This window comes from Colossoma macropomum, unplaced genomic scaffold (genome assembly GCF_904425465.1).
Source record: "Colossoma macropomum unplaced genomic scaffold, Colossoma_macropomum, whole genome shotgun sequence".
Taxonomy (NCBI): Eukaryota; Metazoa; Chordata; class Actinopteri; order Characiformes; family Serrasalmidae; genus Colossoma; species Colossoma macropomum.
In genome coordinates, this window is record NW_023494808.1 from 18169484 (window position 1) to 18196705 (window position 27222).

A 27222-nucleotide genomic window follows, 5' to 3' on the forward strand; every position below is an offset into this window, starting at 1 on the left:
GTGTAAAGAAGTCAGTGAAAGGTGGAGGAGGAAGTGTCATGGTTTGGGGAATGTTTTCGGCAGCAGGAATTGGACCTCTCATACAGCTACATGGCAGAGCGAATGCAAGTGTGTATCAGAACCTTCTTCAACAACACGTGGTTCGTTCCTTGCATTCATCACTCAATCAGCCAGCAATTTTCATGCAGGACAATGCCCCCTGTCACACAGCAAAACGGGTAAAGCAGTTCCTTGAAACTGAAAACATTGAAACAATGAAATGCCCAGGCCAGAGTCCTGATCTAAACCCAACAGAAAACCTCTGGAAAATCCTCGGTGACAAAGTTATGGTCAAAAAACCCACAACAGTCACTGAACTGTTGAAGAGACTGCAAGAAGAGTGGACCAAAATCACACCAGAGCAGTGTGAGAGACTAGTGATGTCCTGTGGCCGCAGATGTGCTGAAGTCATTCAAAGCAACGGCCTGTACACTTCCTACTGATTGGTGACTGTTGTAACCTTCAGAAAATTTTGTTGTAATCTTTCTCTGTGCTACAGTCATTGCTGTTCTCTAATTTTAATCATTGTGTTTTCTGCAAAATAAAGGTTTTATGTTAAGGTACCTTGGTTCTTTTGTAAAACACTGTTCTAGTGGCACTGGTCTAGTGTTTTAGTATACCCCTAACAAAAAATACTTCAAATGTTGACCAACGAAGATTACATTATTTCTGATCATAAATTGTTCTCTAATTTTGATCTCCAGTGTATACACACACACACACACACACACACACACACACATATATATATATATATATATATTATTTTTTTTTATTATTATTATTATTATTTCATTGGATTTCACTGTCCAGTATACTGGACGTTGGAGTGAGGCACATCAAATCTGCAACATCTGCAATAAAACATTTCCTGTGTTTTTTTTCAAAACATTATTTCTATCTATGTCACAGGGTCACATGTGTAATATTACAAATTAATCTATGTAATATAGCTTATGGAAATGTTTTCTGACTTATTTATTTCTGACTTATTTTCATCAGTGAACAGTGTTTTAACCATTTGTTCACTGCAGATATAGTAATGTAAATAGTGTATATGCTTTGTTTAAAAAAGTTCTTTGTTTATTATTATGGCGCTAAAATTACTATGGAAATTATTTAATATTTTAGGAGCTGTTCATGCAGAAGTCCAGGTAGTTTCAAGAGTTCAGTAACATTTTTGTGCTTATTTGTTTATTTTTAGGATCTCCATTAGCCGCTATCACGATATCCGCTATTCTTCCTGGGGTCCAATAGATGTGTGTACATACATACTGTGCACACAGAGAACACAGAAAAAATTCAGTGCTTGTTTTGTGCCTTGTTGTTATGGTGACAATAAATATGTGCATTTTTTTAAAGCAACTAAGTCCAATTGTCCAGTGTACTGGGCACCAAATATTACATGTTTCGTATTAAACAAACAAACAAAAAAATCATGTATTATATCATTTGTTAAGCAACTGGGAAAATGTTTTATACAAAAAAAATATATATTTTTAAAGTATCAAGTCTCAGGACTGAGGAGCATATTTGCATCTTAACACCACATCAAACCACTCTAATGCCTTTGTTTACATCTCAGCTACCGAATTATGGATTTTACCCATAAGCTAAAAACTGCATAAATGTATAGTTCAGGAGAGGCTTTGTGAGTCAAACAGTTAAACTGTGACTTTGGATTCTCACGTCACGGTTTAACTGTTTGAGACTGTTAAGGGTACAGCCAGCCAAAGCATGTGACATAATTGTGGCTTGTGCTGCACAATATAGCCACGATTAGGAAGGAGGGATCCCCACCAGTGAAGCCACAGCCCCCTTATTTGGTGGATCGTGTCACTATGGACCCACCAGAGCGCAAGACTGTGAGGCCATTGCTCAGCTATTGTTTAGCTGTTAATAAAAATGTTATATAAAAACCACACAGGCTTACCTCCTTATTTATTCAGATACAGAGTGGTCTGCTTTATTGTCGAATAGTAAAGGAGTTTCTAAAGAGATTTGGACCAGACTTGTACACTTTAAAATTATGAATAGACGTTACTGGACACCATCAAAACCATTTAAAGCTAACTTAAAAGACAGCCCAAGCTGGTGGAAATATCAGTTAGATGGGACGTTCATGCACGTATTTTGGAGTTGCCCAGTAGTGTATGGTTTTTGGTGTCAGATTCATTATTGTATAGAGAAGATAACAAATTATCGGGTTCCCTTTACCCCTCAACTGTATATTTTAAGTAACACTCTGTGATCAAAATGCTACTCCCAGCGAGTTCATTCAGCTATAATAGTAGGAAAGAGGCTTCTGGTGCAAGAATGGAAGGGAGACAAGGCTCTTTGACTAAAAGAATCACACCATGAGCAGCATTGCAGGCTATGAAAGACTGGCTTACAGAGTAATTAACAAACCATTAACAAACCAGTGTCATATTTTAAAAAAATGGAACAGATACTTCAGACATATTGAGGCCCTGTGAAATTAACCGAGACCTCTTGGAAAAACATAAGTACATAATTTTGTTGGATCTCACCTCATTTTTCCTTTGAAATTATGTTGTTATAGTTAGAGAATCACATCTCCTCCCCTAATTATTCCATTTTTCTTTCTTGTTTTTCCCAGTGCCACTGTGTTTTGGTTGTACACATCAGAATTTGTGGTAGACCATTTTACTCTCAAAGGCCTCTTAGGCCTAGTCCACACGTACATGGGTATGTCAAAACGGACATTTTCCTGTCCACACCAACACTGTTTTTAAAAATATCCATCCACATAAAAACGCAAAAACACAGCAGCTCACTCAATGACAACAGACAAAAGAAAATTCTCTTGCCATTCCTTTGCAACAACTACTTAGTTTCCAAAATTGTCCCACCAACAAGAGATCCGACCGGGTCTTGTACCAAACTAGCGATGTTGGTCTGTGCCAGCCGAGAGCCGAGTATAACAGAGACCTCCGTAGTGCCTTCTGAATCCTCTGTTGCTCAGTGGCGCACACTCTGACGAACAAAGGAGATAACAGTGTACATTCTTGACGTTTCAAGCCAAAAACTTGACAACACTGAAAATGAAGTTTCTGAATATCTTTACCCTGGAAGGAATTTTGCAAAAGGTCCGTTTTCAGTTATCTAAGACGCAGTTTGGGTGTGGACAAAATGCCAAAATGCATAGAAAAAGCTGTGCTTTAAATGTACCCGTGGACGTGTGGACAAGGGCTCAGAACACACAGAGACAGTCTCTTCATTATGGCCGTTATCAGCAGCAGCTGCAGCAGGATCAACAAATAATTTGGAAAATTTTATTCTGTACAACATTGGCTACATTCACTGCATTGCATACTTATGAGTCACTGTAGCTCCCCAGCAAACACAGTTACGTTGACAATTGTTTTGGTGCCCACAGCGTTGTCACAAAGCTGAAATGTAATTCCTCAGAAAGTTGTGGCAACGTTATCTGACAACATTGTGACAACGTTGTAAATATGTTGTCACAACCTCCTAGAATCCTCAAAAGCTCCATTTCATTGTGAATGGAACTCTGTGGAATCTTGCTAAGTTGCTGGTAGTCATAATTCCGTACAGCAACGTTATGTAATATTATACAACAGTTAGCTCCGACCACGCAAGCTGATTGGTTGAGAAGTGTTCTTTTTCACAAACACTGTATCAATCCACTGAGACGCCGTTGCTAAGCAACGAGTTTGGACGGTAGGAGACGCTCAAGCCATTTGAACGTTTTTATTTGCGCACAAACAGAAAATGGATACTTTTAAGATCACATCTGACCGACAGCCGATTTGGTCAGACTCTGAAGATGAGACTACACTAATTCCTAAACTTTCATCACCACTGAGCAGCTTTTCAGTCGGCAGCTGTGACAGAAGAACAGCTAAACAACCTGGAATCAGCCAGAAATGAACCCAATACCATTCGCCAAACGTGTAGTCTGATCTTCAGAGTCTGACCAAATCAGACTGAGCCATAAAACTGCCACAATAAAAAACAAAAAAGCTGCTCAGTGGTGATGACAGTTTGGGAATTTAGTGTAAGGAGCTGGAGAACAAACTGCCGGCTGTGCAGCGAGTGAGCGGAGCTCATTATTCTGACGTAGCAACGAGCTGCTTGTTGAGGAACTATAATTTGGCGGAAGGAACTGCGAAACATATTAAATGCCGCGTTAACGGCCCAATTTATATATTTCTTACTTTATTTATTTAACTATTGTATAAAAGCAATACAACACTTGAGGTCGTGTGTTATCACTATTGCGGTAACACACTCCCTCTCGTGTTCGATTGCTTAAATGAGGCTGTGACAACATTGTGAAAACCTTGTTCAGACAACGTAAACAGCACCAACTTTTGACAACGTTGTAGCAAGGTTGTGTGTTTGCTGGGTCAGTACACAGTAGTTACCTTGTGAAATGCTGCCTGGCACCAGCAGTCTTATGGTGTGGCCCTCAACTGTGAACCAAGAGGAAATTATTATGCACATTACACTACTGACGTTATCACCCACATGTTAGTCTGCATATACTAACCTTCTCCCAAAGGCTTGCATCGGCTGGAGCCTCCAGGGTCAGAAGAGGTACCCCCAGCTATGCCCTCCAATAAAGCGTGGCCCTGATTGTTGCTTAAGGTCATTTCTTCTGCCACAGTGTGTTCATGGGGTCGAGGGCCACCGCTAGTTCTTCTCTTTTCATTCTTTTTCTTGTAAACTGTAAGAAATTTTAGAGCACACTGTCATAGGCAAAGCAATCAGCCAAAGAAGACAATAAGGCAATCAACGTTATGGCCGAGAGCATACTTACTGCTTCGTATGATATTTTTACATTTTGTCTTGATCTGCTGCAAAGACGCCTAGGGCCGTTTGAGATTGCATTTGCAAATAGTACTGCCAATTAGCAGTTAGTTTGAATTTTCATTTACAGATTCTTGACAGCAGCTTTTTTGCTTTAAAATCTTTAAAGGACGATTTGATCATCGCTTGCTCTTCCGCTGTGAAATACAGCTTTAGTCCAGTCTATTTCCAGCTTCTCCAACAAATGTTTGAGCCAGTGTTTTTAGCTCAGCCCTGTTTAAAGTGAACATCCACAGGTCTTGGTGAGAAATGCCTGGATCAGCTTAAAGGGGAATTCCACTAATTTTCAACATTCTGAATAACTCCTCACGAGTCCTCACATGAAATGGTTCATTGTAGAGAAACTTACAGCCTCTGATTTCTTTACAGTGGTGGTGATAAGAACCAGGGGTTGCAATGTCTACAACACAAATATAACCATTTTATTTACTATACAAAACCACCTGCGAACCCAATCTGAGTCTTCTGAGTCTTTATATATAATGTTGATGATTGTAAAATAGTCATGAAATCTGAAGAAAACGTTTTCTTTGGGGACTATTTTGCCTTACAACACCTGCATGTACCCCTCCACTATGAATGGATTGAAAAATATGGATTAAAATACACTTTAAGCAAAAAAAAAATTAAATAAAATAAAAAAAAACTATCATGAAACAACTTGTCAGACATCAGGCAGCATATACCTAACCATTTCATGCAATAACTTTCTGTGAAGGAGCTTTCACAGATGTCAAACTCTAAAGACATCTAGTTCCTATCACCACCACTGTGAACAATTCTGACTCTGTAAGTTTCTCAAAAACTGAGCATTTCACACCAAACCACTCTGAATGATTTTATTTACATCTCAACCATTTAATTATCGATTTTTTTTTTTTTTTAAATCGGTGGAGTTTCCCTTTAACTAGTTGCTAACCCACGTTGTGATACCAATTAAGCCACCGCCTAAGTGTTTGGTTAAGTGAAGCTCGCTATCATACTGAAACCCCAAAGGTTCAGAGCTTGCTTCGTGGTACAGATTATCGATGTTGGTGTTATGAAAGGCTGAATTTTTCAGGCAGTCTGACTAGACAGTGACATACCTGTGCATACCTGATCGGCAATGCGTGGAGTCCAGTCCAAAGCTCTGGAGTCGACTCTCGATTCCTAAATGCCTGGAATCGAGGAATCGGTTCTTACAGGGATTGAAGCCCAGCCGTAGTAGTAGCAGCAGCGCCTCTGTGTGTTTGTGAGGTAGGGCGAAGGCGGCCAAGATACCAAAATAAAAGTGTTTTTTTATCTTACTAATGTCCCCAAACCTTGAAGGAATCAGTTTGACATGTAGTATTTATCTCTGTAATTAATGTTATTTGACGATTCATGTGTTTTTTCTGGAACATTCCTGTCAGTGAGCTCATTTTAAAGTGCCCATGATAAATTAGCACGTTAGCCAGTGCGACCTAAATGTCAGCTAATGATGACGTTAGCCTGCTAAACTCAGCCATTTTGACAGCTTTACACATGAACAAGGTATTTTATTATTTCTGTTGCAGTAGCTGGTAGAGAAGTGTTTGGTGTTTTGCCTGGACCCTTGTAGTCGACCTTGAGGAAAAGCTTGTTTGTATCCCTGTGTGTCAGGCAGGGTTGGGATGGAACAGAATACAAGTATTGGAAATGCATACATAGCCTATTCAGAATACAGGAACTAAGTATCTGTGTTCAGTCAGATACGTTTTGTGATGGTAGTATTCAGAATACTTTTACTTTTTACACAGGAGAATACTTTTAGAATACTTACCTACTAAATACAAAACGCATACAATCTTCAAAATAACACCGCCAGTGCTTGTTTAGCTTTAGCTTATTCACAAACAGTGCACGGCATGTAGCAAACATGCTAATTAGTCAACTCTAAAGAGGAACTCAGTTAACGCCGTTTTTTCAAACACTGTAGCTTCTGCTAAAGCCTGAGTATATTGATAAATCAATGTGATGAGTCAGTTAACGTTATCAATCTCAGTGTTACTGAGCTCTGCTGAAGCCTGAATAGTCTGATAAATCAATGTGATGATCAATTATTAATCGCAGTTTTACTGAGCTCTGCTGAAGCCTGAATAGTCTGATAAATCAAAGTGATCAGTTATTAATCTCAGTGTTACTGAGCTCTGCTAAAGCCTGAGTAGACTGATAAATCAATGTGATGAGTCATTTATTAATCTCAGTGTTACTGAGCTCTGTTAAAGCTGGCCCCACCATGTGGTCAGAAATGGAATAAAAATGCTACTGTCCATTTGTGCTGGTTTGTGCCTAGAAATCATTGTTTGTTATAGGCTAAAAATATTTTTTTTAATAAGTGACATCACTCAGCCCCACATCAACGTCCAAGTTGCACCAAAAGGGTCTCATTCGTTTGTGCTGTATGACATCATCGATGACATCATTACCACAGGATTAACACAAGTTGATGGTGAAGATCTGAGAAAGGCCTTTTTGCCTCCTGAGCAGCCGCTGACCCTGATCACTACAGAGGCATCTGTCTTTTTCATCTTTAATTATTTAGCTTCATCACAGCACTGAGTAAAAGTCCAAGCTGAACTAAAAGTGATGATTAGAAATGACTACTTTGCTCTTTAAAAAACATTTTCAAAACGAATCAAGGGTTTGTGAGGTTACACTTAGTTTAAGGAATAAAACATTAATGTTGGTCTTTCAGTGTATCATGTGAGCTCATGTTAATGTGTGACTTGTTAAAATGCTCATCAAACATCAACAAAAAATTACTGGAAAACCACCAAAACACAACACATTTTAACAGTGACCAATGTGGGCTTTAACCCAATCTGGAATTTTTGTAGAAACGCAGCACAAACGAATGAGACCCTTTTTGGTGCAATTTGGACGTTGATGGGGGCTGCATGACATCACTCGTCCAACCTTTATGGCTTTATAACTGGGGAAGTAAAAGAGCACAAATGTTTATTTTAACGGCACAAACATAGCACAAACAAATGAGACCCTGAGACAATAAAATGTAATATTTAATTTCTTAAAAACGCTTCCAGCACAAACAATGATTTCTAAGGCACAAACCAGCACAAATGAACAGTAGCATTTTTATTCCATTTCTGACCACATGGGGGGCCAGCTTCACGGAGGTAGTGTTTCTGAGCTCTGCTAAAGCCTGACTAGACTGATAAATCAATGTGATGATCAGTTATTAATCTCAGTGTTCCTGGACTCTTTTGAGGGATGATCAAACTAACTATCTCCTTGTGTTGTTCTGTACTCCTGCTCGAGGGACTGAGGGAGCAGGCAAAGACAGAGAAAAGAAAAAAACTTGAGAAGCAAGTTTTCCATGAAACATATTAACAGAAGTAAATGAAGAAATCTGACAACCAGTAAAAGTGAAGAACAGTGTGAATTAAGTAAAACAAAAAAAGATCTGCTAATGTGTCTTACCAAGGTGTATTCTAAATGTACTCTAAATGTATTCTGATACATTGAGGGAAGTGTGTCCAGTATTCAGCCATCCCTACTTTTTCAAAGTATTTTGCCCAACCCTGGTGTCAGGTAGCCTGTTAATGGTAGTTTCAGTGATGTTAGCATTAACGTTTAAGAGAAATTTTTACATGGTTCTCTGCATTTAACTTGTCTAACCTTCCTGCTCTCCATAGAAAATTTAACAGACTGAGATTTAAGTTTCCGTTTTATGTGTGCAAATTTCTGCTGTTTATAACATCAGATCATTATTGATCATGCAAAGTTTCTAATGAAAATGCCTAGATTGGACAGAGACTTTTGTTTATTCAGCATTAACAAAAAGAGTGGAGAAAGTGGAGAGGTGTGAGGAGAACGCGGAGAGGTGAGCGGGGGCCAAATGACAGAACAATAAAAGGGTAGGTCAATAGAATACTAGGAAAATCTGCTTTTAGAAGTGAAATATGTACTTTCTCTCGTTAAAGGAGACACTCAGTGTTATGTGAAGTCAAGCTTAGAATAAAGTGAAGCTTGAAATGCTCTATATGCAAAATTTCACAAGAAAACCAAAGAAAACTAAGAAAACCTGGACATTTCCACCACTACAGACTCTTCCTTTAAAAAAAGTGCAGCTAATAAAGAGCCTAATGGCTATATATGTAATCTCAGGGGTGAATTTAGTGAGTGTGGGGCTCTAGGCAAAAGACATGAATGGGGCCCCCTGGATGCACATTTTTAAATTAGCGAAGCAACTGTCTACTCTGCAAAAATGATATCTTGGCAAGTGAAATGATCTTAAATCTAGTCATAATATCTAATATTTCTCCTTTGGACATTGCTGTGAGAATTATATCACATTATTTAACTTTTTTACTAATTTTATTACGTGAATTTTTCTCACTGTAATTGGCAGATGATTTTGCTTGTTTGAAGAAGTACACTTGAAAAAAGCAAAATTATCTGCCAATGTAGAGAGATAATTTGCTACAGAATAATGTAGAAGTAATGAGCTTACTTTTTCCAGTAATTAATATAATCCCATTACATTTTGAGAAAAGTAACTGGTAACGTGAATGGATTACTTTTTCTAAGTAACTACCCCAACTCTGGAAGCCTGTCTATAGTCTACGTTACGCCTTGTGTACAGTCTGCTAAGTCTGTGCAGGATTCTGTTCTGACCGAAAAAAGTTAGCTTTGGGAGTGTTGCAACAATTTTTTTGCTTTCCTCATTCTTTTTTTCTTTCTTTGATACACTTCCATAACTTTATTAGATTTCTCCCGTCAACCCCTCCCCCCAAAAAAACACTGAACAACCTTCTGTGTGTAACATAGACAATTGCCTAATTGACTTGTTCATATAAGTTTGTCTGCATGCAGGTGTGCCATCATGTAACATGGAATAGTCCATTATAACCATGACTGGGGGGTGGGTCTGCATTAGAATTAATGAAAATAATCACTATAGCCACAAATAACAGCTATTTTTAGAAATATGTAACTATATTTTATTTCATATCAGCACGTTCAATACATCAGATTTTTATTTTCATGGGGCACTTGGCTCATGGGGCCCTAGGCAGCTGGCTACCTTTGCCTAGTGCAAAGACCACCCTTGTGTAATCCTATAACCAAAACAATACTTGTATAGCTAGCTGTAGGACAGCCCTGCTATCAGTAGCCTTTGGTCGTACACTGCAGTCACAAAGTCTGCCACCATTGTTTTTTGTCTCTCAGCCTCCCATTGTCTTTCTTTGGAATGAAGACACTTTATTCTTGAACAGGAGGACTGTCCTTATTACACTTTTAACCTTTTAGATTCCGTTTAAAATGAACCAAACAGTGTTAGTAATGCATGAGATGTAAGTAAATTACTCAGCTACCTGTTTCTATAGCCTATATATTCAATAATTCACCACTTCCTCAGCTCTTGTTCATGCTAAGCTCTATACAAAACCTAAAAAAGCAGAAAACCACAAAAAGGCGGCCAATAGAATACACTGGGAGAGAAGAGCAACTAGGAAAGAGTTATCATCTTATCAGATTATACAGTAGTTGTTTAATTTCAAGTCAATAAGGCCACACTGACCAAGAGAGAACAAGTTATTCATTTTTCAGGATATTTCTGATGAGATTAGGTGTGACATATTCACTTGCATAAAGAAAAGGGAAAGTCAAAAGTGAAAAATTTCCAAACTTGGAGTTCAGAAAATTATTAAAGACGCAGAGAAAATAGGAGCCCTAACAACCGCACAAGACATGGTAGACCAACAAATCTGTCACCATCAAATAAACAGTACTTAAGATTGTCATAATTGAGCAAAAAGGAAAAGGGGTCAAGAATAGAGTGGACAGTAAATGTACACAGAGTTTAATGGACTGCAATGCTGTGAATGATCCACCACCCAAATAATACCTGCTCTGTGGTGGTCCTGTGGGGGTCCTGACCAGGCAAGGTTTTCAGTTTCACAGGACGTGGGTCTTTGCAGTAGGGTAAGGGTCTACAAATAGATGAAAGTTCAAGACATGTCACATTTTTTGCTGATCATGATTTAAATAAATGATTAAATACAGATGATTATTAAATCACGATTAAATAAAGTTAGTCCAGAGCATTCAAGAGTTTCAGGGCACAGAATTAATCAATGGGTTAAAAGCAGCCAGAAGCTGTGAGCGTTAGACCAATTATAGTGCAGCTAAATGCTGTTCAGCTGCTGACAGTTAAGATAATTCTGAAGGTGATTAAGGTAATTAAGATAAGCTGTAGTGGACTGACAGCGATGGAGTGTGGACTCCAGTCAGGTCACGTAGGTTTTTGGTTAGGTTGAACTACTTGACCAACCAGTACCTGGATGATCACTGATAAAAGGCTCAGGTTTCTTCTGTGTTTTTCGGGTTAGATGTCTAGATGTAGCACTTTTCTCAGGCCATGCATCGCTATTTGGTGGTTATTTGACAAAAAAAAATGGAATGCATTGTTCTTAGCAGAAGAAAAAGAATTATAAAGATGTATGAAGAAATACCAGTTTAATCTGAGACAGCGTAACATGCAGCTTACAGCTCTGCATTAGTTACTTTGTATACTTTGTATAAAGGTTTGCTGTCAGCATAGCTGTTAAAAGTACAGAGAAACTCTACTTATGTGTTGAGGTGTGGCCAATGTACCAACATTTTGCTCAATGTAAAGTGGAAGTATGGAGGCAAAAATGTATTTTTTATTGAAAGTCTGAAAGTGTCTTAGTTTTAGTGAAACTGAAAATGAATTTTAAATTACAATGCATTGGAACTCTAATAACTAATTAGCAAGGAAAAAAAGAAAAACTATTGAGATTTGTAACAAGTATTTTGAAGGTCTAAATGGAAATGCAAGATGCACATATAATTATGTCTCTAAGTAAGAGCACATGCATTCAGTTTCAATAATACTTGAGTAATACTTGAGTAAAGTACAAATCTTCCCACAATAATACTTACGTATAGTAATGAAATACAATCATTTAAGTATTTTCCAGGCCTGGCTGTTATTAGCACAGTGGAACGAGGTATTGAAAGTTTGAGAAAGTTTGATTAACACCCTCATTGAAAAGCAGCCTCTGTGATTTTTTTGTGACAGAAAACACAAATTGACAATAAAATAACCAAAATGCCATCCAAACAATATATTAATCAGAATATAAGACACCAGGTTGGTGATTTTGATTTCTAGAGGGAAACTTCATCTACCAATATGCAGTTAAATTTCATGTAAATACAGAACAAATCATTTAAGACTTGATTATCAACTAGCTGATTGGGAAGGTTCGGAGGTTCTCGCTGGTCAGACAGCATTGTGATATGAGCGGAGACGAGTTCTGTCGATATTATGCATGAGACAGCCTCTAGACATTGATCCTATTGACGAAGTGGCCTCCAGACAATAATTTCAAAGATGGTATTGAATCTAGCACTGTTTCCTTTACATGTACAGTTTCATGTACAGTTTCATTTTAGAAAAAGCAAAGAATCGCTATCGCTATCAAAATATACTCATTTGGAAACTTCTAAGCTCTAAAGGCCACAAAGGAAGATAATGAAAAGTATGAAGAGTATCATGATAATAGAAAACAGGGAAAAATGGCACTACTGAAACCTTTGATTCAACATGAGGTTTTTTCAAGGTTATCTCAAAAACCCACTAGCCATCATTCCATCCAAATTGCATTGCTCAGTGCAGTGAGTACATATTACCTAAATTTGTTTCAACCTCTGACCTTTTGTTCTCAGTGATAATTATGATAATCGGTTCATGTGGAGAAGAGTATGTGACACGTGATTTCCATTCATGTTTTAGCAGATTTTAAGGGAACTGTGAAAAGTTACTAAAAGAAAATGCAAATTTAGTGTTTACATCAAATACTGTTTTCACAGTGATCTGTCAACGGTACATGGCTGTATCCCTAAAAGTTCAGTGAAGGTAGTGGCACATTTATAGGACCTTATAGGCCTCCATGAAAAAAAAGTCTCTCCAACACAAAAATTACTTAATCACCTAATTAGTAGATAATGTAATTTGATTGTTTACTCACCATACGTTAGAATAGCTTATTAAGATTTCCAATGTAATTGATATATAGGGTTGCAGATTGTGAAGGATCTGTTTGAAAATGATTATCATGGATGAAATGCATTATGAACAAGAGGATTGCCGGTCCTGTCTTTTCTCAGCTTCTTGACCTCCTTTTTTTCTCATATTTCTCAATAATGTTACTCTTAAATACTGTTTATCTGAAGGTGACAGATCTGTTGGTCTACCAGGCCTTGCATGGTTGTTAGGGCTCCCATTTTCTCTGTGTCCTTCAATAATTTTCTGAACTCCAAGTTTGGAAACTTTTTTCACCTTTGATTTTCATTTCACTTTTTCACTTTTCTTTAAGTGGATTAAGTCATGCCTAATCTCATCAGCATTATCTCCTGAAAAATAAGTAACTTCTCTCTTAGTCAATATGGCCTTATTGACTCAAAATTAAACAAATGAAAGGAAGTCTCTGACTTTTACATAGAACTGTTTAGTCTGATAAGCTGATAACTGTTTCCCACTGGCTCTTCTCTCTTAGTGTATTCTAATGACTGTCTTTCTGTGATTCTTTGCTAAAATTACTGTTTTAGGGTTTTTTTTAGAGCTTAGCATGAATAAGAACTGAGAAAGTGGCGAAATACTGAATACATAGGCGAAAGAAAGAGGTAGCTGAGGACATCTCATGCGTTACTAACACTGTTTGGCTCAATTAAACAAAATCTAAAAGGCTACTGTTTTTTTGGAGGGTTGCAGAGAATGGCTGTAGCATGGACCACTCATCTGTTGACTTCTAATTGTTTTATACAGAAGATTTATAAAATGCATTTACAAACAGACATACAGTTGTATGCAAAAGTTTGGGAAAATTACATATTTTGTTAATTTTTGAAGTAAAGCCCCTGCAGCATATTAATTTTAAAAATCTTATTTCTCTGCTATTTGTAACAGTTACTTTATATTAAATGAACTAATAAATAGTAATTTCTTGAATGACATTAATGAAATTAATGTATTCTTTATTGGAAGGCGAAGAGTGACAGTAAGCCACTCAGGGCTGCATTACAGGAATTTTCACCCTTCACAGCAGAGAGTTTTATGTTTTTTTGTTCTAATGTCACAAGACAGATAAAACAAAACATAAATAAAACCAACGAGCCCAGATGGAACAGAGAACGGCATGTTTCAGAAAGTCCAATGGGCAGTGTCACAGTTATTGTACATCATAGAATCTGCCCATTTTACTTTTATGACTTTGTTTAAATCTTTTGGTTTGTTGTAAAATATGTCAGTGTGAATGCTAAGCAAACCAGAAGTAAAATGTAACAACATATCACTTTCTGCTTTGGTCGGGAGCAGGGGAACCAAACTACAAGTATAAACGTACCCTTAAAGTACACAACTGTCATAAAGTAAAAGTGTCTGTAAATAAAACAACAAAAAATGTGTAAAACTATGAATATTACTGAAATGCATCTTTATAGATAGCAGTGTGATAGCTCCATTAACAGCAGTCATTCTTCTGCAGTTGCACTGTCTGCTGCCAGGGGCATCTGTCACTCAGCCACAGACGCGACTATTAAGAGCTTAACTGAACAAGGTATTAGATAGAAAGCTTGATCAAAAGCCATGTCTAAAAGCAGCCTCAGAGATCTTCTGTTCTTGAGTGACAGCTGCACAAGGTGTAGACAGAATAACTGAAATACCAGGTATTGTATTAACATAAGAAGCCAAGCTGGAGATTTTGTTTAATAGAAAGAAACTGGAGTATTCTTAAACATTTAGAACATTTACAAACTATCCCAATGCATTACAGACACTTTTGATGTGGCCACCATATTTGGGACCGCATCGCTTCACAACATGACTATATGCACCTAGATATGAAAGATGACTAAAATTACCTTACTTTGGAAGAGAAAAATGTTCCTCAATAGAGTCAATATAATAAGCTATTGTTCTTTCCTAGGAGTGGGGGTTAACTGCAATCTGTGGATTAGTATGTTATGTTTTTATGCCGTTGTACCTTGTTTGAGCACTTGTTTCCTTTTCCTCTGGTCAAAATTCATTGGTCCAGGAGGGCTGAGGGTTCCCTCACAGAGTCCAGTTCCCTTACCACACAGGTACCAGTATGTGCCATGAGCCCAGTCCATGAGCCATTCCAAGAAGAGCAGAAACCACCTCATCTTTGCTAAGTGGTTGCTTCGCATAGAAAACATGAAAGAGCACAACAGAATTCATAACTTTACTTTTATTATTGCAAAAAGAAAGGCATCTTGTTAGCTAGCGCAGTCAGTCCCTTATTCACTGCTCAAAATGGCAGCAAATATACAGTGTGATGTCACGTGAAACTGGTAAATTGGTAAATCAAGACACAAGAAAGAATACAAACTGAGAACACTTGGGGCCAGTTGTCATCACACGGACACTGGGGCATTGTGGAGGCAGGGAAAGTGCTAGGTTGACTTTAACGGAATGGTTAATTTTGTTAGACTTTTTGTAGGTGTTCTATGAGGCTGCTCAACAGTCAACTCTACAACCCACAATCCATCTGTATTCAAAGTTATATATATATGGGTCATTGTACAGAAACGTCCATTTTTGTGTCTCTTGCGTTTACAGATGTATTACACTTAAACATGTTAGGGTTACAATTTTTTACATTTCAAATAAAACAATAAGTTATTTTAACAATTACACTTTCTTCAGGCATCAATTAGCAATAGTTTTTAAATCTATTATCTAGAATTAGAAGCACCACTGAAGTGCTTGTCCCCACAGTCATGTGTAAAGGGTGAGTGCCATATTTTGGAGAAAAAAAAAAAATTCTGCAATTTTAACTACAATAATCTATACATGACTATGAAATATATAAATTAAATGACAAAGAAAACAAATGCCAAATAAACATTATAAAATATTTAATGAAAGTTGTTGTCCCCAAGAGTCGTGTCACTGGTGTTACCGCATAACATAAAATCTCTTATTTTGAAATAAAAGTCACACTGATGTCATCACTTGACTTCCTTTTACCTATTTTCTGAAGATCTATAAAAAAAAAACATGGAACGTTCACTGTGTCTCTTCAGTTATCAGAAATTTTCTCATTTAGCTCTGGATTTCATATGAAGCTTTTAGTTGACGTCGCTGGTGTGACCTACTTTATTCTCAGGTAATTGTGAAAAAATAGAATATAAATGGATTAAATTAGATATTTTAGTGGACACTCCATGACTAACAACATGTGGTTTGATACTCTGTAGCAGCCATTTTGTAAAATGCATTTTTCATTAAAAATGTCACTGGTGTTACTGTCTCTGGTGTTACCTCTTTATGTGTAACACCGATGAGGGATGGTATCACCAGTGACACCTATGGATAGGTAGAAAAATGGACATTTCTGTAGAATGACCCATATGTATATATATATGTAATGTAGACACAACTACTTTACTGCAGACTGACTGGGGAGAGAGGGATGCCTCTGTTGGCCAGACAGTTTGTGAAATAAGTTAAAAGTCCATTAAAAATCATGCATGGACTGGCCCTAGACATTGATTGCATTGACGAAATGGTCTGCTGATTTAAACTGCCACTGATGGGATTGTAATCACCACTGTGTTAATTAAGTACACTCTACAGTGTACTATCAGCAGGCATTTCATTTTACAAGAAGCCAATCAAGTTACACAAAGTTTCCCGATTTGTATGAACTTAAGAAAGACAGCGGAACAGCTGTTTATTATAAAACATATCTACAAGAAAGTCTAGCTGTTACATGCCTAGGAAGACAAAAGCTGAGATACGATTAGTAATAAAAATATGTACGCCAGTCTCTATACTCATACTGCATTAGTATAGACTGATTGGTACTTGGTAATGAAGACAAATTGATCCTGATGAACAGATATGTCAAAGTATTTAAAGTAATGAGTTTTTAAGATCTAAACACAACTGATGAATTATTAGTACTTTTATAAAAATTACAACTATGATCCATTATTAGCAATTCATACAGCTTAGCTTATTCAAACACAGTGTTCATGTCAAAGATTCAAAGTTCGCATCACCAGTGATTTTTTTTTGGGGGGGGGGTTAAAAAGGTTGTACCTTTGTGGGGTACTTTTTTGTCCTTTTCAGTAATTGTGGTAATTATAATAATGATGATGGGTTCAAATGGGTTTAAGAAGTTTTCATCTTTAGAAAATGAGAAAAGGTGTGGGTGCTGCTGTTGTTGGTGACGGTAAAGTCTCTTTAGTCAGACTTGATGGCTTGGGGTCTAACCTCTGTTGTACACAAATCAGACACAGACACCTAGAGAGCTGAATTAAAGAAATAAGTTTAGGATTGCAGAGTAGTCATTTTTTGAACCTCCTTAACAACCATGTCAAAAAAGAAATAATAATTTATCAATTATAAATCAGCATCAATTAATTAGGTTTTAAGTGTTAATAAGAATAAAATATAAAAGCAATAAAATTCTAACTATTTCTAAAACTTATTTTATCAAGCATTATTCTTGTTCTTAAGATATTCTTGTATGGTGTACTTTATTCCTTCTGTACGTATAATGCTTTTATCAGCTAAAGCAAACAAATTAATTAATATTAAATATTGCTGCTAGTCGAACTAAACCTTGTATCTTTAAAATGGCAAAGCTAGAGAAGAGGAAGTAAGTTACTTTAAAGAGATTTAATTTGCACACAGTTTTGGACAGTTTGTAAAATAACACAAATGGAGATACAAGGTTACCTAAATATGGCATCAGGAAAATGTAGTGTTATGTGCTTAGTCACAAAAAAGTTGAAACATTCAGAATCATTGGCCAATAATTACAAGACTTTTTTATCTGTTTGCAAGCTCAGCCGTTTTGTCTGCATCTATCAGCCCGCCCACAAATCTGGCCAGATAAATAGACCAGCTTCTCCCCAGTAGCTGCACTGGCCTCTTGGTTCTTACCTCAGACAAGAACCTCTCCCAAAGCCCTGTACTACAGGAAAAGCAACTGACAGGACAAACAACACCTTCAGCAGCTACTCTCCTCAAACAAAGCAGCCACTTAGCGAAGATGAGGTGGTTTCTGCTCTTCTTGGAATGGCTCATGGACTGGGCTCGTGGCACATACTGGTACCTGTGTGGTAAGAGAACTGGACTCTGTAAGGGAACCCTCAGCCCTCCTGGACCAATGATTTTTGACCAGAGGAAAAGGAAACAAGTGCTCAGACAAGGTACATTGTGTTTAATGTGGGGATGGAAAACTAAAAAACTTTGTTGTTAAAGCTTGTTGAGCTCTACATCTCATTATACATATTACAAAAAGGTTAAAGGTTAAACTGCAGTTTGGAATTTTTAGCATTAGCTATGACTGAGTACCATACAGTGATTAATGACTGATTTTCATTTCTTTTTCTCAAGAATTTGACAAATATGAAGTGCCGCAGAAACTGGACGCCATTGTGATTGGCAGTGGTGTTGGTGGCTTGACAGCTGCAGCAGTTTTGGCCAAGCTTGGTAAAAAAGTGCTAGTCCTGGAACAAAATGATCAGGCTGGAGGCTTGTGCCAGACCTTCACTAAGGAGGGCTTTGAGTTTGATTCTGGTAAGATATCATTTGTAAAATACAGCCATTTTAATTGTACTTAAGATATTCTGAATGCTTGATTATATATTTCAACTTAATAAACAGTCCTGTTGTTGTTCTCATTTGTTTATTCCATGTAGCATTCCACTTTGTGGGACAGGTCCATGAGAACAGCATCCTGAAAATTGCTTTTGATCTGATCACTGATGGCCAGCTACGTTTTGCTGAGCTGGATCCCCATGTTGACACTGTTGTAATCGGTACGGGCAAAAGACGCAAAGAATACACCATCTTCAGTGGAAAGAGGCAGATGGAGGCCCACCTGAAGAAGCAGTTTCCTAATGACGCAAAGGCCATTGAAGAGTTCTTCAAGATCATGAAGGTATTCATTTAATGTTAAATGTCTCTAAATCAGTTATATTAGCCAGTATCATACTACTTCATTTGTGCTTGACTCCAATTCTTCTGAAATAGGTTTGTTCTGCCAAGATTCATCTACTGTGTGATCTGAAGTTGGTCCCACTCTGGTTTGCTCGCTTCATCCTGTGGAGTGGAATTGCTGACTGGATCTCTCCAATCTTCAAGTACTCACGTACCAGCACCTTAGAAATGATCAGTTCCCTCACTGACAACAAGGACCTCCTCACTGTCCTCTCCCATATCTGTTATGGTAGGACTTAATAATGTCTACATTTCCTGTATAATCTGGTCTGAACTCAGTAGTGGCCTAATGACCCACTTTTTAATCTACAGGTGTTCCACCCAAAGATTCCAGTGGCATGATCACTGCTCTATTCCTGCATCACTCCAAGCGTGGGTCATTCTATCCAGTAGGTGGTGCCAGCGAGATCCCTTACCACATCATTCCAGTCATTCAGAAAGCTGGAGGCAAAGTCTTGGTCAAGGCCCCAGTATCTCGAATCTTGGTTGACAAGAGTGGAAGTGCTTATGGTTAGCAAGTTACCCTGAAGTTACCTATTACCATCTTTGTCTTTTATAATTCAGTTAAAAAAAAAGATTCCAAAGGTTGAACATTTTTTTAGTACTGAATGTGATGATTTCAAAATATGCCTATTACATTGGACAGGAGTTACTGTGAAGACTACTGATGAAGAGGTTGAAATTCGAGCTCCTGTCATCATATCAAATGCTGGTTTGCTCACCACTTTCTATAATCATCTACCACCAGAGATCAGAGCCAAGCCAGGTAAGTCAGTAAGCTTTGAATTCTAACATTTTTTCCAAAAATAATCTATGAATTGCCTTGCAGTAAGAGCTCTCCCATCTCTTCTGGTCAATAGAGGTTATGGACTGTCTTGAAAACATTAAACCAGGCAGAGGCTTCTTCCAGGTGTTTGCAGGCTTTAATGCCACTCAGGAGGAGCTGGGAATTACATCAACCAGCTACCGTCTCTACAAGAGCAACAACATGGATACAGCGTGAGTGTGATGGCCAGTACTTCCTCTGAAACACTTTTTGGTTCTTATACCACTTTAGTTAAACTTCACTGAGTTGCTAAGAAAATGTGTGTTAACTCAGTGTGTGTGTGTGTGTGTGTGTGTGTACTCCATAGGTTGGAAGATTACTTCAGCCTGGATGAAGAAGATGCACCCGACAACATTCCCATGATGTACATGTCATTCCCCTCTGCTAAAGACCCCACTTCAAAGAGCTGCTTCCCAGGTAGTCATGTGCACATGTATCTTATTCAGATGCTGATCACTTCATGATCATTCTTGAGCATGTGCTGTGGATTGTTTCAGGGCAATCTCGCATGATGATTCACACTGTTGTAAACTCCAAGTGGTTTGGAAAGTGGAAGGGAATAGCAGAGGAAGACCGAGGAGAAGACTTCAATAAATTCAAGATGAGATTTGCTAATCATCTGTTTGACTGGGCCTGTGTCCACTTCCCCAAGCTGAGAGAGAAGGTTTTCATATTAAAACGTTACCTTTTGCATAAAGGAGACAAATGATCAGTGGAAAATGTACTGATGCACAATGTTCATGTCTTTTGCTAATTCACCACTGTCATTCTCTTCTGGTAGCTGGTAATGCTGCATGCTGTCAGTCCCATCAACAAGCATGCAGGAGCCATACTGTCTGCTGAACACAATCTGGAGAGATTTGAGCCTTTGACCATTGCCAAAACCAGGAGCACCACACCCATCAAGAACCTTTACCTCTCAGGTAAAATGCAATCATCAAAATAATATTAAGCCCCAAAAGATGGCATTAATTTAATCTACTCTCATCATTTTGTAACATGTTATAATGTGTTTTGTATCCTTCAGGTCAAGACATGTTCAGCGCTGGTGTGTCTGGAGCAGTGCATGGTGGTCTTCTCTGTGCTTCTTCAGTTCTGGGGCACGTTGTGTACATCGACCTCCTTCTTCAACAGAAGAAACTGAAAAAAAATGTAGTTAAGAAAACAGAGTGAGAACATTCACAGGGATGAGAGAAGAAAACACCTCATGAAGACTTCATGAAGAGTTTATATTTTTGTTTCAGTTTTCTGTTTTGGATGTCTCTCTGTTTTTAGTATATTAGGTTTAAACAAATGATGTTTCTTAGAATATTTTGAATGATGGTATCACAAATGTTCTTTCTTTCTATCTTTCTATCTGATCCTTGATCTTTGATCTGAAAAAGATTTAAATATATATTGTCTTGTCCTGGATGATAATGCTAACTTTTAAACCTTATAAAAAAGTTTACGCTGTTGTTCTGTTTTCTCTCCAAGTACCTTTGTTTTTACTCTTTAATCTGATGTTTTATCTGTACGTCTGAAGAAGATTGAAATAAATATTATCTTATCCGAAAAGACATTGGTCCTCATTCACCAACCGTTCTTAAGAAGAAATTTCTTCCTAAAACCCACTTACCCAGTTTTCATGAAGATTCTGACATTCACCAATGTTTTCTGGGATTTGCTCTTAGGTAAGAACAGGATCAGCACACACTCAAGAGCACAAAGGTGTGAACAGTTCTTTGGTTTAAGAACACGTCATGAATCTGACAGACTTTTTCTTACAAACCAAATTTAAGAAAAAAAGATATTGACGAATGAGGCCCAGTGTTCTGTAGTTTAGAGAACAGTTTTATATTAACTGTCACCTGTGACCTTGTACTGAAAATATGAGAAATATCCAACCTGGTGGTGAGATAAAATTATCCAAAGAAAAAACTGGACAAGCCTAGTTGTGCTCGACCACAATCAGCAGCATGACATTTTTAAGCAGCATGGGGACACCAGTCAGTGCAGTGTGGTGCGATGCCCACAGCCTTCTCTGAGGATACCTATTACTGTGAAATGGAGGATATAATCCATTATATTGTAGAGACTGCACACTGTGTACTGTATTTCACTACTGTTAGAAGTGTAATATGCTACATCAGTTAGTAGTTCAGAAGGAACCTTGTCAGACTCAGCTGTTGAGCAATTAATGTTGAACTGGTTGGTAATTGATGAGTAGTTATTCTAAGATAGTTCATTCAGTAGTCATTCTCTATGAGACTCAGTAGTTATTGTTCAGTTAATAGTGAACTACCCTAATCATAAGTTCACTATTACCTACTGAGTAGTTTACTAGTAGTGCTTGGTAGTTAAGAGTAGTTATTTAAGTGTTAATGCAGCACCATTTATTCATTCCTGTTTAGTTCCTGATTGGTTACTTATGAACTTCAAAACAGTATTGTAAAGTGTTACCCAAAAAGAAAAGATGCCCGGTGTCTAGTCCAGGCAAACAGGCAGTTTTAAAAACCAACCTCCTGGGGACATTTATAGAGGTTTAACAGTTATCTGTAACTAATGTAGTCTATTGTTTTAATTAAAACACTTTATTTTTATTTAAAATTACTTTTGAATAGTTCATGTATTCAGTGCCTGTTTTGCTGTTGCAGTTTTGGCATATTTTGAATAAGTGATGGCCAGTTTGGGTCATGGCAAAATGTTAAGTAAAAGCACAGCTGGCCCAAAGCTTTTTGAGATTTTTTCAATATGGCCCTTTTAGTGGTTGAGTTTGACACCCCTGTACTAGTGCTTGGTGGCTGTATCTTCACCTAGAAAAGTCCACAATAGCTAAGTGAGGCTGTTTATACAGCAAGATAAAGGAAAAGAAGTTCCTCCCTGAGCTCAACTGGAAGTACTTGCTGATTATTTAATTGATTACGTCATTGATACTGTAGGATGTGTTTCAATCAATGCCTTTCTGCTCCCCTCCATTTGTTGTCAGCTTTCCTTTGGTAGCATTGGGAGGCACCATGTAATGGTGTATAGCGCCACCTGCTGCTTGTCTTGGGTGACACTTGTGCATGCGCATATCAACAATGGTCATCAGCCAGTCAGTGACTCAGTAAGAGACTCTCCAGCAGAAATACTCCATTCAAAGCCTGGTGGCATTACAAGAGAAATCACAGTGCTCCTCTCTTTGGAAAGGAAGAATACAGTATGCAAAAAAAGTACTAAATGCTAAAAGGTTACTGATATTTGCTTTTGAATGTTTTTAACATGTTATTATTTCCAATACTGTACAAAAGTCTTAGGCAGCCAAAAAGATTTATCTGGATAGTGTGTTTTTGCCAATTGGAATAAACACCCACACACATAAATACAGTAAAACAACAAAATTTCAGTGAAGTTATTAATATCTTGGTTCCTGACCAAACCTGTGCTCTTCTAACACTTAAGCCACTGTATGGATTTGTTAAATTCCATCACCAGCTCACCTGATTTAATTCAATGTATTATTTACCCATACAAATACACTCTTAAAAAAGGTGCTACAAAGAGTTATTTGAACAATGACATTGAAGAACCTATTTTGCTTCCAAAAAAAAAAAAAACGTTTAAAAAGAGATCTGTGAGTTTGAAGAACCTTTTAAAAACTTAACTAACCTTTACAAAATATAAAGGTTATTTACCAATTCCTCCTTGAGTCTTTACATTCTGTGGAGGTTCTTTAAATTCTTAAAAGGTTCTTCATACTCACACATCTCATTTACAAAAAATGGTTCTCTAAAGAACAACACATTGAAAGGTTCATTAGGGAACCAAAAGTGGCTCTTCTATAGCATCGCACAAAGAACCCTTTCTGCCACCTTTATTTTTAAGAGTGTATGTATTTGTTAGTAACAGTAAATACTGGGCTTTCTGGAGAAAATCATTAAGCTTTAATCTTGTTTATCAAATACAACCCCATGTCCAAAAAAGTTGGGATGATGTGCAGAATGTAAATAAAAATAAAATGCAATGAAATGCAAATCACCTAAACCATATTTTTTTTTTTCAAATTTTATTGTTTTTTGAAAAACATATGCCCATTTTGAATTTGATGCCAACAACACATTCCAAAAAAGTTGGGACGGGGGCATGTTTACCACTGTGCATCATCACCTCTTCTTTTAACAGCACTCTGTAAGCATTTGGGAACTGAGGAGACCAACTGCTGTAGTTTTGAAAGTGAAATGTTTTCCCATTCTTACTTGATATAGGATTTCAGTTGCTCAATAGTTTGAGGTCTCATTTATCGTATTTTTCAATTCATAATGCGCCAAATGTTATCACTGGTGACAGGTCTGGACTGCAGGCAGGTCAGTTTAGCACCTGGACTCTTTTAATACAGAGCCATGCTGTTGTAATACATGTAGAATGTGGTTTGGCATTATCTTGCTGAAATAAGCAAGGCCTTCCCTGAAAAAGACGTCTGGATGGCAGCATATGTTGCCAAAACATATATATGTTGTTCAGCATTAATGGTGCCTTCACAGATGTGCACGTCACCCATACCATGTGCACTAATGCCCCCTGTACCATCATGAATACTGGCTTTTGAAGTGTGCACTGATAACAAGCTGAGTGGTCTTTAGCCCAGGGGACGCAGTGTCCATGATTTCCATAAAGAATTTCAAATGTTGATTTGTTAGACCACAGCACGCTGTTCGACTGTTTTCCGAGGCTGAAGTCGCTTCTTATTCTCCAGCTTCTTGTTCGAATTTTCCCGTTCCACCTTAGATTCTAACTGAGGCGCAGAATGTAAATGCGGCACCATTTAAGGTGGAACGGGAGAATTCGAAAGAGAAGCGAGTTCATCTTCGCCACTTTTTAGTGTTTGAGAGTCTCTCGTTGCAGATTTAACGTACCAGGAAACCAACTGCGCGGCTTATAAATGCGAATAACGTATTGTTGCTAGGTGACCTGCAGTCTGCACGCCGGTTCTTAGTCGTTGCGAAACAGGGCTTTGGCGCTATGTATGTTTCAAAGATACTTCACTGACACAGCGACCCCCCCGTCTCTACAACGAGACCAAAACCGAAGTTATAAAATCACTAAAGAAAACGGGTAGAATAGCTGTAACGTGCTGCGTGGACATCCACTGACACTGGATCTTATTTCACCGTAACTTATCGCAGATGAGTGGCAGCAGCTTCTCGTGCTCCAAACAAGAGCAGTGAATGAGAGCCTTCTAGTTCGCTTACCACATCACTTCCATTTGATTTATTAAAAAAGATATTAGAAGTAAATTCATTATGGATCATGACAAATACTTTGCTTTAAAAGTTCCAAGTCGCTTTAATTAACAATACCACAGAGTCACTTAGTCACTTTAAAATGTATATTGTCTCTACATTCTGTATATATTTAACATATTTCAGTTGGTTTTTCTTGTATTTTTATTTTTACTTATTTACTTTCTGTAGAGTAATTAGAGTCTCACCACAAGCATTTCAATGCATAAATGTCCTGACATGTTGTGCAAGTGACAAATAAACTTAAAAATTGAACTCGAAACTTGAGCTCACACAGTGAGAAAATATAAATGCTATATAGAAAAAAAAGATACATCGAGATGCATCGATAATCGTTTTACAATCGCATCGCAGCCCTCTGAATCGTAATCGAATTGAATCGTGAGGTGCCTAGAGATTCGCACCCCTATATATATATATATATATATATATATAAGCCAGCCAAGCCTAAAGCAGCAAATCTAGTTTACTGTGAAGAATCATTACAGGCTAAGAAAGTGTGAAGCCAGTTGTGTCATCATGTTGGGACACATGAGCAGTCTTATATTGGCTTTCAATAAACAGATTAACTTTGGTTTCCTTTGAAAGTTAACAGAACAGTCTATACGCTTTTAAGAGTCTATAAAGCTGAATAATCAGCTCTACTATCCACTGTCTACAACATAGAAAGTTCCGTATTTTAAATCTAATCATGCAAAGGAAACTCACTGATTGGGGAAAGACGGATGTCTCTGCTGGCCAGACAGTTTTGTGAAAGGGGCTGAGACGAGTCCTATAAGAATCATGTATGGGATGACCCTAGACGCTGATCTCATTAAAAAAACGGCTGAGATAAAAGGATTATGTTATCTATGTACTCTCACTGGAACATTTTCAGCAGGAATTTCACTTGACGTAATCAAAGTACTCAAAGAAAGAAAACTGAATGAACAAACTAAAGACTCACTTTGTCAGAGAAGAGGAATTCCTACAAGGAAGTCTAACCTTTGTGCATAAAGAATTAAAAACAGTGACAAACGTTGAAATATATGATCTACAGATTCAAGGGGGCAATAGAATTATGTACACATGAATACTCACCTCTATAGTAATGCTGCATCAGACTAACCTTAAGTATTCCTTAAGTATTGCAGATTGCTGTAAAGATGGTGCATATTGGGAGATACAGGTCAAGCTTTTTGTCAAAGAAGTTAAAACACAGTACAGAAACTACATTACTGTAAAAAACAGGACATTAAGCTTATAAAACATAAAAATATTGTACTAACCTGTATGTTTGAATTACAGAAGGTGCTGCAGTTGTAAAGTGGTATCAGTCTCATAAAAAACAGCATTATTTTGTAGAAACTGCTGACAGTTGATTACTGCAATATTACACATACTATTTTGACAGTGTGCTAGCTGAGCATTCAGTAATAGATTCAACATAGTGAAATAGTCCCATTTAACAAATTTATGGAAATGTATAAATTCCAAAAAGAAGATTAAAAAAAAGCCAAACCAAAGCAAAAAACCTGATACAAAACATGGAACGGTGATTTAAGAAACCAGTTCTTGTGAAAGAATTAAAGAGTTCAGATCACCTATTAATTTTTGCAATTAAAAAATACTGCAGGTACTTTGACTTTTTTCTCTAAGTGATTTTAATGATAATGATGATTGGTTCAAAAGGACTTAAAAATGATACATTTCAATATTAAAAAATAAGCTTAAATTAACCTTTAATATTTTACCACAGACTTTCAGGTTAAAGCTGCATCTGAAAGGCTGTAAGCAAAAATATTAATGAGTACATAACAGCATAACCAACTTCCATCATCTGTTTGACTTGAGCCACAATACTAAACCTATTTTAAGGAAGTTTTTGTTACAGGTTATTGACAATACATCTCTGTGACTACTATTTATTTTTAAAGTACAGTCTACCACAAAATCTTATGTTAAGTATTATTAGATAATAGATAATTACAGCACAAAGAACACTTCTTAATCTGTTTGCAAGCTCAGCCTTTCTGTCTGCATCTATCAGCCCGCCCACAAATCTGGCCAGATAAATAGACCAGCTTCTCCCCAGTAGCTGCACTGGCCTCTTGGTTCTTACCTCAGACAAGAACCTCTCCCAAAGCCCTGTACTACAGGAAAAGCAACAGACAGGACAAACAACACCTTCAGCAGCTACTCTCCTCAAACAAATCAGCCACTTAGCGAAG

The 27222-nt window shown here is 37.4% G+C and overlaps 1 protein-coding gene across 1 annotated transcript; it reads left to right on the plus strand.

Annotated features, from left to right (window-relative positions):
* The first annotated feature begins 17972 nt into the window (after window positions 1–17972).
* LOC118798272 (inactive all-trans-retinol 13,14-reductase-like) lies at window positions 17973–20924 on the plus strand. Its single transcript, XM_036557682.1, has 11 exons — window positions 17973–18132; window positions 18320–18502; window positions 18625–18866; window positions 18959–19154; window positions 19238–19435; window positions 19572–19691; window positions 19786–19924; window positions 20059–20168; window positions 20249–20415; window positions 20533–20674; window positions 20779–20924. The coding sequence occupies exons 1-11, from the start codon at window positions 17973–17975 to the stop codon at window positions 20922–20924; spliced, it is 1803 nt and encodes a 600-aa protein (XP_036413575.1).
* Window positions 20925–27222: the final 6298 nt, after the last annotated feature.

Excerpts from the sequence above, each read along its gene's own strand:
- LOC118798272 (XM_036557682.1), top strand. The coding sequence starts at position 17,973 with ATGAGGTGGTTTCTGCTCTTCTTGGAATGGCTCATGGACTGGGCTCGT. Across the intron at positions 18,133-18,319 it reads GAAACAAGTGCTCAGACAAG|AATTTGACAAATATGAAGTG; the intron begins GTACATTGTGTT and ends CTTTTTCTCAAG. Across the intron at positions 20,675-20,778 it reads CAAGAACCTTTACCTCTCAG|GTCAAGACATGTTCAGCGCT; the intron begins GTAAAATGCAAT and ends TGTATCCTTCAG.